This window comes from Mus pahari, chromosome 22 (assembly GCF_900095145.1).
Source record: "Mus pahari chromosome 22, PAHARI_EIJ_v1.1, whole genome shotgun sequence".
NCBI lineage: Eukaryota > Metazoa > Chordata > Mammalia > Rodentia > Muridae > Mus > Mus pahari.
Genome location: NC_034611.1, coordinates 39,802,889 through 39,812,757, shown reverse-complemented (window position 1 = coordinate 39,812,757; position 9,869 = coordinate 39,802,889). Strand labels below are relative to the sequence as shown.

Here is a 9,869-nt window from a genome sequence, read left to right as displayed (position 1 = left end):
AAAAAAAAAAAGAAAAAAAAAAAGAAAAGAAAAGAAAATTTTGGTCAGAAATAGCTGACAGTGTCAGGATACCATATAAAGTTGTGTTAATTGGATTTTTAAATGTTGTCCTAATGTATTTTAATTGTTTTCTCTTTCCTTGACCTTCCTTCTCATTTTTCCTCAGACAGGGCCTCACTCTGTAACCCTAACCAGCCTGGAGTTTCCTATAGTTAGCCTCGAGCTCAGAGCTCTGCTTGCCTCTGCTCTCTGGGTGCAGGGATTAAAGGCGTGCACTGCCACACCCAGCTGGCCTTTTAAAGACAGGGTTACCTGGGTTCTTGCAGCTTGTGACACAGGACTGTCACACACAACGCTGTCTAGAGGACATAGACATGTTTGTGATTCCAGCACCTAATACAGTGTTGCGTATTTGCGTGAGCTAAGTCGTTGGGCCGTCTCCTTTATCTCTGCATTTGGATTTTCCTTTTCTTTCTTTCATTTTTTTCTGTCTCTCTAGAAATGGAGCAGAAAGGCTTCCACATGGTAAGCAGACACTCCCAGGGAACCACATTCTCGCTCCCACATCCCTATGCTTTTGCTTCAGATGCTTTCAAATACAAAGTCCAACCTGGGGGCTGACAGACGGCTCCGCAGGTAAGAAAGGGCACTGCTCTTCCAGAGAATGTTTGGTTCCCACTCACATGTCTGGTGGCTCACAGCGTCCTGTAGCTCCAGCTTCATGGTTCTGATTCGCTCTTCTGGCCTCTTCAGGCTTTTCACTCATGTGTACAATCTCACACACACACACACACACACACACACACACACACACATGTACTTGCGTGCACTCGCACACGTGGGTACACTGCCACACCCCTGCCCAGCTCTGCATTCACACGTACACACACATACACACTGACATACATGCACGCACACGCACACGTGGGTATGTCCCCACACCCCTTCCCAGCTCTACATTCACATGTATATACTCACACATAGACACATAAGCACATACACAACTAACTGGATTTTCTTATTTTGCTGGTACTGGAGAAAGTAATTTGCAGTGATTTCTTCTGTTTTATTCCCTAGTGTGACTGTGAAGTACTACGGGAAATCGTCTCATGCTGCCGCTTACCCTTGGGAGGGTGTGAACGCCTTGGACGCTGCAGTGCTTGCCTATAACAACCTCTCTGCATTAAGACAGCAGATGAAACCAACCTGGAGAGTTCATGGTATGCACACCAAGTATTGATAGAGTAAATAGTGCTCAGTATGTTTCAGTGCAGTAAAATTATTTAATACCAGATTTATTTTTAAAAAAAATTCTGGTATTAAATAATTTGGGGATTGGAAGCTAGTGGTGGTGTCTCAAGTCTTTATTTCCAGCACTTGGGAGCAGAGGCAGATGGAAACCTGAGTTCAAGGCCAAATGGTCTACAGAGTGAGTTCCAGGACAGCCAGGGCTATACAGAGAAACCCTATCTTGAAAAACGAAACAAATAAAGCAAAACACCACACACACACACACACACACACACACACACACACACACGGTACTGGGGATGTGTTCAGTTAGTAGAATGCTCACCTTGAATGCACCGTGTGCTGGGTTTGATTCCCAGCTCTGCATAAAGCCTGCCATATCACACATCCGTAATACCAGTACTTGGAATCAGAAATTCATGACCATCCTCAGCCACCTGTAAGTATGAGGGCAACCTGGGCTAAGTGAGATTCTTTTGCAAAGAAAGAAGTGTTGGTTACTAATTTTACTTACTCAGGGGCTAGTATACTCCGTCAAAGTTCTGTGTATAGAAATATTGTAGCAAAGCCGGGCATGATCCCAGCACTCGGGAGGCAGAGGCAGGTGGATTTCTGAGTTCGAGGCCAGCCTGGTCTACAGAGTGAGTTCCAGGACAGCCAGGGCTACACAGAGAAACCCTGTCTCGAAACACCCCCCCCCCCAAAAAAAAAAAAGGAAATATTGTAGCAATGGTGTTCTCTGACACATTTCCTCCTACACTGTCTGGGATTATACCACATGAGCCACCACACCAATTCACGATATCCTTTCCCTCGCCCATGCCCTCCCTTCTTTCTATCCTTCCTTCCTTCCTTCTTTTGGTTTATTTCTGTATGACCTAGGAAATCATGCTTTAATCACGATTTAATTCTAAAGAATACTTTACTCAGTTTTGCTGTATGCTGAACTCAGTTTGTAATTGTACTTTTGAAAGTTTCTTGTCGTAATTTCCTTTTCTGGTTGGAGTAGCAGGTGGTTTGGGGTGGGTTCTCACTGTGTAGCCCAGGCTGTCCTGCGCACTGAGGTTGAAGGCCTGACCTGTCTTGCTGCGGGCCGTAATTTCCTCAGAAGGGATAGGAGTGGAAAACTTTTAATTAGGAATTCAGTTTTTCTTTCTTCTTCTTCTTCCTCTCCCTCCCTTCTTCATTCTCTTTTGTGTTTAAGATGAGGTCTTTTGCGACCCAGGCTGTGAAGCTAAGTACTGCCTTGAACTCACGATCTTCCTGTCTCCTCCTCCTAAGTGCTGAGATTACAGGGTTGCACAACTGGCTGGGATTAGAGTCTCTGTATCTCTTTCAGTTATTAATAGGAACAAATATACCTTCATTTTGTGTGGCCCCAAACAAATGTGTGTTTTGATAGTTTACAACACTTAGGGTCTTTGTTCTGCTTTTGTTTCTAGCCACGATTGTAGCCAAAGGTCTGAGAAGTAATCGTAGCAGTCTCTAATTGGTATGAAAGTTAGTTCTCCACTGCCAAGTGTCATTTAAAAGGTTCATAGGGTTTTTCAAATATGATGGTAGTTACAGAGCCTCATACTATTATAAAAGTTTGGGCCAAACATTTTTTTTTAATAAATTGTACAGCTATAATAAAGCCCACAGAGAGGAATTTCTTCCAGAAAGTTTAAGATGCTTTTTGTTTCTTATTACATAATTCTGTATTTCTTTATAATCTAGATTCTCTTCCTTTTTTCTTTCTAGATCTGGGAATTACACCCAGAATCTTACGCATGCTCAGCAAGTGTTCTGTTGTTGAACTTTATCCTCAACACAGGCTGTAATTCCTTAACATTAAATGGCTTCCTTAGCCATTTAATGTTAAATGGCTGCAAAACTGTCTTTAAAGAAATCATCAAATTTAACTTAACTAATTTGGTTCTTTTTGCAGGTATAATAAAAAACGGTGGTGTGAAGCCCAATATCATCCCCTCTTACTCCGAACTACTCTATTACTTCCGTGCGCCCTCGATGAAAGAGCTTCAAGTTCTGACCAAAAAGGCAGAAGATTGCTTCAGAGCTGCAGCTTTGGCTACGGGCTGCACAGTAAGAGCTTTTCAGAATTAATTATGATCTCAGTTATGTGTGAGCTGCGGCTGTTTGTGTTACTGCATTAAAGACTACCTTGGTTCTTTCTTCTTGTGGTGACTTTTAGTCTGTGCTGGGGGTGTTGCTGGAAACCTGTCTCTGCCTCGCCCTCACTGGTGATGTCTTGAATCTGCAGAAGCAGTTGGTTAAATATTTGATGTAAAATCCTTTAATGAGTGTTGAATGCGAAATCCTTTAATTCTGACATATTTCTTCAGTGTTTACAACAGAGAATATGTTAGGTCAGGTCACTCAGACAGCAGCGGAAGTACTTCGCATAACACTGTGCTGGGATCCCAGCCTTTTTAAAACATCACTTTTGTGTACTTCCCACAAAGGGCATTTTGTGACAGTATCTGCGGATGCCATTGGCAAGGGTGTGATATAAATGTGTGTGTGCCTTGCTGGAATGGAAGTCAAGACAGACTGAGAGCAAAGGATAGTTTGTTGTGAAGTCAGAAATATTTCAGTATCAGTTGTGGGTGAGGTTCATAGTTACACAAAGTTCAAATACTGTAGAGTCTGGTTGCTGAGACAAGATCTTAGATGTTGCTTTTAGAGAGACAAGACCTGTGTCTCTTGGCCATTAGAAACATAGTATCTCTGTGGCTCTGTTTCTCAGTGGAAAAAATAGGGACAGCGATGTCATTTCTCCAGGTTTCTTGTGAGGATCAGATGGAGTAACATCTGTGAAGAGATCCCAGCCTGACCTCCCCTTTGTTCTGTCCTTGGTGTAGCAGTTGCTCACTTAGTAGTGTGTCTCAGCAATTACCCTCAGAGCTTGCACCTTTTATCTTGAGAGTAGAATAGACGGTGCTGGCTGGAGCAGAGCAGTTAAGACAGTTTCCAGGTGGGGCCTGCAGCTTAGCCTGGCGAATGCAAAACCCTGGGCTCAGTTCCCAGTCAGTGGGATGCGAGGAGAGGGTTTCCTGAAATACTGCAGACCTGACTGAGCTTTGAAGGACAATTACACCTCTAGGTACGTGAACAATAAAGAGATCGCAGAAGCAGGTAATGTGGTTGGAAAGACAAGAAGGCATCAGCGCTCAACTTGTGTGGTGCATAGATAGACAGGTGGACAAGTCATGGGTAAGAGTAATGACGTCCTCTTAGGCCAATTGCAGACGAGATCGGGTGCGTTCAGGGTGGTGGGGCCGCAGACCTCAGGCCATTTGCGAAGAGATTGAGTGTACAACAGTAAAGCTCCCACAACCCAGGGAACTAAACACTTATTTCCTTATAACTATAAATAATCTAAATATTTATAAGTTAGACACATGAGCTGTCATTAGCTAATGTCTCTGCATATTCACCGAGCCTAGGGGTTCAGTCAGCTAAGCACTTGCTTTGCAGGCTGATCTCCACCGCCCACTTTTAAAAGGTAGTTGTTGTGCAGTGCATTCACTATCCCGGCTCTGGGGAGCAGACACAGTAGATTTCTGCACCCCCACAGCCAGTCAGTCTTGGTTAGTGCCAGGCAAAAGGAGAAGCTGGCCCTATGTCAAAACCCAAAGAGGATGGGCTCCCGAGGTCTGTCACCTCAGCTTGTTCTCTTACCTTCCACATACATGCATGTGTGCCCTAACACATGCGAAGCTCGCTGTTGGATTTAAAGCTACGTTTAAGTAGCCCTTCACTAATTTATATTTTGGCTAATTTATAAAATATGTTTGCCGTTATTCCTACCTTAGATGTTACGAAAAACAGAAGTTTGATCTCTGCTGTTTGATGATTAGGTTTTTTGCTTACTGAAAAAAAACAAAACCTGTTAAGTGTATTTACACCGTCACATAGAGGCCGCTTCTGTGTCTTCATGTCACACCAGTGAGCAAGGCCATTGTGAGTCTGCCTTACTGAAATGCCTGTATTCTCCTAGGATCCCTTTGAGACGAGGCTGAGAGATGTCGGGGACAGTTCTGAGTTAAGCATGCTGACTTGTAAAAATGCTTTGCTCTTTCTTTTGGAGATGGAAGTCTAGAGCAGCGGCCATCAGAGTGGTTTGAAACCACCCGCATCAGAATGACGGAAGTTTCCGGCCACTCCCTATACCGTTTTTTTTTTTTTTTTTTTGGGTGACTGAAGTTGATACTTGCTGGCCAAGATAGAATGTAGGAATTCTAACTTTATAATGCACTTTTTTTTTTTTAATTTTAAAGGTAAGAGATTTGTGAGAGTTTGTGTCTGGGATGGAAAGTGCCCATCCTGAAACCATTTCCCGTTAGAAACCGTCACTGTTTTGGACTTAGTGGATCTGAGTTTTTAATCTCAAGCTTTGTAATTTTTTTTTTTTTTTTTTTTAGGTAGACATTGAAAGTGAAGCACACGATTATTACAATGTCATTCCCAATAAGACACTGTGCAGTGCGTATATGGAGAACGGGAAGAAACTGGGAATGGAGTTCATCTCAGAAGATGCAGTGCTGAGTGGCCCTTCAGGTAACCAAGCTGTCACAGGCTGAGCTGTTTTTTAGCAAGAGAAATGACAATTTACGTTTAACTGCCTTATTAAGAGGCAAGGAGAACTGTCACTGTGTCTTTTAAGCGGGGTCTGGGTGTAGCCCAGACTGGCCTCAAAATCCACACACGGCGACATTGACCCTGATCCTGCCCCTCCTGCCCCTGGTTCCCAAATGCAGGGACTGTAAATCCACGCCACCTCCTGAGGTTTATCGGATGCCGGGGATTGAACCCAGGCTTCGTGCATGTTGAGGAAGCCCTGCCAGCCCTAATGATTTTTTTAAATGTATCTGAGTATTTTGCCTGTGTGTACGCATACCGTCTGCTTGCCAGTGCCCTTGAAGCCAGCCCAGGGCATTATGTTCTCTGGAACTTGAGTTTATAGGCAGTTAGGAGCTGCCCTATGGGTGTGGAGAACCAAATCTGGGTGCTCTAGTCTGCTGGGCTAACTTCCATCTCCCTAATGGTATTTTTAATGATATTCCTTCACACTTAGGTTATTGAAAAGAAGCGACTGAACTCTTCAGTGAGTGAAGAGTGCCACAATAGTAGTCATTTTTTTGTTGTTGTTTTTGTTTGTTTGTTTGTTTTTGTTTTTCGAGACAGGGTTTCTCTGTGTAGCCCTGGCTGTCTTGGAACTCACTTTGTAGACCAGGCTGGCCTTGAACTCAGAACTCCCCCTGCCTCTGCCTCCCGAGTGCTGGGAATAAAGGTGTGCGCCACCACACCCGGCTAATAGTAGTCATTTTTAAAAATGGTCAGTCTGCTAGGAGTGTTCTAAATACTTCTAGTATTTACATTTAATTCTATTTTTTTTCTTGTGATGCTGGGATCAAACCTTATGCATGCTTAGCAAGTGCTCTACCACTAAGCTAGATCTCCAGCCTTTACTTCTAATCTTTAAATAAGCTACGAAAATGGGAAACAGGATTTTAATCCGTTTCAGCTTATCAGAGTAAGCAGGTTATAAGTATTTAGCGATCTAGTGCATGTCCAGATTCTCAGGAGTAACCACCTTACAGTTTAGCTGCATTTGGGGTGTACTTATTTATTGAGACCAGATCTTCCCATATGTTGTCTAGGCTGGCCTTTGCCTTGTGCCCCGCCTGCTTGAGGCTCTTAATTTTGGGGAGTACAGGTATAAGTCACCACATCCCCGGGAAGCCGCTCAGAGACTCCACCCCCGGAAGCCGCTCAGAGACCTCTCCCCTGGAAACTGTTTAGAGACCCCTCCCTAGGACATAGTTGGCACAAGGATTGAGGTGGCAGCTGAAGGTTAGCAGAGAATCCAGTGCTGGCTTCTGCAGCACACGAACTAAAACTGCAATGAACAGTGTGGTCTCTGCAAATGGCGGAGCTTTCCATGGTTTCAATTAAAACTGGAGAAGCCTGCGTAAAATCCGTGGACTATGGGTACACCCATCCTTCCATGTTCACCCCACTCACACACACTCACACACACTCACACACACTCACACACATGCTTTGAGACAGAGTCTTAGTAAGCCAGGCTACTCTTGAAGTTGTCGTACACTTGAGGGTAACCTGGCACTGGTCACTCCTCCACTCCCGAGTGCTGGGATTTTAGGCATAGAGCGCCATGTTTGGTTTGTGCAGTCCTGAGCATCAGACCCTGGGCTTCATGTGTGCTCTCGGCAAGTTCTCTTCCAGCTATATGCCCACGTCAGGGACTACATGAATGCTCGTGTTCTGGTTTGCACAGGGCTGTAGTTTTGTAACATGTCACCCTATAGCTCCATCTCTGTGGTTGACCTTGTAGCTGTGCTTGAGCGCACAGTCCGCTTGCACTAGGACTGTTCTACGGTCAGAGTTAGGGGAGTCAGACATCCTCAGACAAGGACACTCGGAGAACACTTTAGACGAACGCACTTGGATCTGGAATGGGGGGAGGGTGGTAGTGCGGCAACCATATTTCCAGAGCTAGCTTCTCGGTGAGCTCAGTCACCACAAGAAAATGTCCCAGTATACCGTCCCCCACTGAGTGCTTAGCGTGTATTACAGAAACAATGTAATTTACAGTGCCCCAAATCCTAGCCTTTGCTACAAGCTATGAGGCATTTAGTGTCTGTAAGACTTGGTTTCTTCTCAAGTGAAGAGAGAACTCCTCAAGTATAAATGGGGAACCTGAGTGTACACAGGGGTACACAAGCACAACCCCAGGACTCAGGAAGTTGAAGCAGGAGGATCACACGTTTAAGACTATCCTATGCTACATATCAAGACCCTTTCTAAACAAACAAAAGGACAAAATGTAAAATTTTTAAAGTAAATGAGGATGTATAAGAAGTTCTTAGAGTTTAAAGTAGTTCCCATTGCCATTGGCTGCATCCATTGATTTCCTTCCCTTACCCCGTGTGGGTTAACTGTCAGGCACAGGGTTTAACAGGATTCAGTAAGTAGCCATTGAATTGGCATGACGCTTTGCTTTTATTATGATTTAGTCAACAAGTGTTAGCATCTATCTTGTGACAAGCTGGGTGTGTGGTAACTTAAAATACCATTTCTTGACTAATGTATTAGTAAAGAGACATTGGCCAGTAAACCCAATAGGAAGTAAGGTGCAACTGAAAAGTTCCAACCGTGAGCGGCTCCATAGAGAAGCAGACCTTCCCAGGCTTGTTCAGGGAACAGCAGAGCCAGGGGTGTGGCTCAGAGGGTAGCTCAATCCCCAGCATGCCTGAAGCCCTGGGTTCCACCCCAGCATTGCATAACCCAGGTATAGTGCCACTGGTGTGATTCCAGTGCTCGCAAGATTGAGGCAGAAGGACCGGAGGTTCAAAGTCATCACATACTGAGTTTGAGGCTTTCCATATAATACCTTGCCTTTAAAAAAAAGAAAGGAAGAAAGAGAAATTGAAAAACAAAAGAATGGTATATGCTGAAGTCCCGTTGCCCCGCAGAGCATGGTGGATGCCCAGAGCAGTTGGTGTAGAGGATTAGTGGAGCTGTCGGCATGAGATCAGGTTAGAGAGATGAGAGGAGGAGAGTATGATTCTGAGCTGTCTGAGAGGTGGTGTGAATAGTTGGCATGTAGGAGAACAGATGATGGTGAATCTGAGTCTAGCTAGGTTGAGTCTACATGTAAGACACTGAGGAAGAACTATCAGGTGGGCAGTAAGATTATAAGAAGAGGGTTGGAGAAGAACTGAGAATGCATTTTGAGTTGCTAATTTGAAACAATAAATAGAGAAACATTTGAGAATATGGCATAAGAAGAGGGAAGGACTGGCATCAGATCTCAAGGAACCAGTTGGGAGAGGGGGTCTGTAGCCCTGGGACAGAGGAGGAGCCATCAGGGTTCCCAGTGGGGTGCTAGAGGGGCTGGCTTTGTGGCTGGCAGGGACAGGTCTAGAGATCCCTCTGTCAGAGCAGCTTAGCCAATGCAGAAGTGGGAGCAAGTGTTGAGCAGCAGACAGCTCTCCTGGAAGCTCGCCCACCGCCCACCGGGGAACGCTGACCCAGCACAGGGCTCTAGTTACAACTTCACCGTTCAGAGTCCTTAATCAAACACCCCTTTCTTCCCTATTGTGCTTCAAGGCTCTACTGATTTTGGAAATGTCAGTTTCGTGGTTCCTGGGATTCACCCGTATTTTTACATTGGGACTGATGCCTTGAATCACACGGAGCAGTACACAGAAGCTGCGGGTGAGCTGCCAGCTGTGGGTACCGAGGTTCTCTCTCTGCCAGCTGTGGGTACCCGGGGTTCTCTCTCTGCCAGCTGTGGGTACCCGGGGTTCTCTCTCTGCCAGCTGTGGGTACCCGGGGTTCTCTGCCAGCTGTGGGTACCCGGGGTTCTCTGCCAGCTGGGTACCCGGGGTTCTCTCTCTGCCAGCTGTGGGTACCTGGGGTTCTCTCTCTGCCAGCTGTGAGTACCCGGGGTTCTCTCTCTGCCAGCTGTGGGTACCCGGGGTTCTCTCTCTGCCAGCCGTGGGTACCTGGGGTTCTCTGCCAGCTGTGGGTACCTGGGGTTCTCTGCCAGCTGGGTACCCAGGGTTCTCTCTCTGCCAGCTGTG

The 9,869-nt window shown here is 45.4% G+C and overlaps 1 protein-coding gene across 1 annotated transcript in view; it reads left to right on the top strand.

Moving 5' to 3' along the window:
- Pm20d2 (peptidase M20 domain containing 2) overlaps window positions 1-9,869 on the top strand; it is a 17,019-nt gene that overhangs the window by 5,741 nt on the left and 1,409 nt on the right. Inside the window, exons 3-6 of the mRNA XM_021222446.2 lie at window positions 1,078-1,220; window positions 3,182-3,336; window positions 5,679-5,814; window positions 9,394-9,501. Coding sequence (XP_021078105.1) covers window positions 1,078-1,220; window positions 3,182-3,336; window positions 5,679-5,814; window positions 9,394-9,501 — 542 coding nt within the window. The remainder of the gene's footprint in view (window positions 1-1,077; window positions 1,221-3,181; window positions 3,337-5,678; window positions 5,815-9,393; window positions 9,502-9,869) is intronic.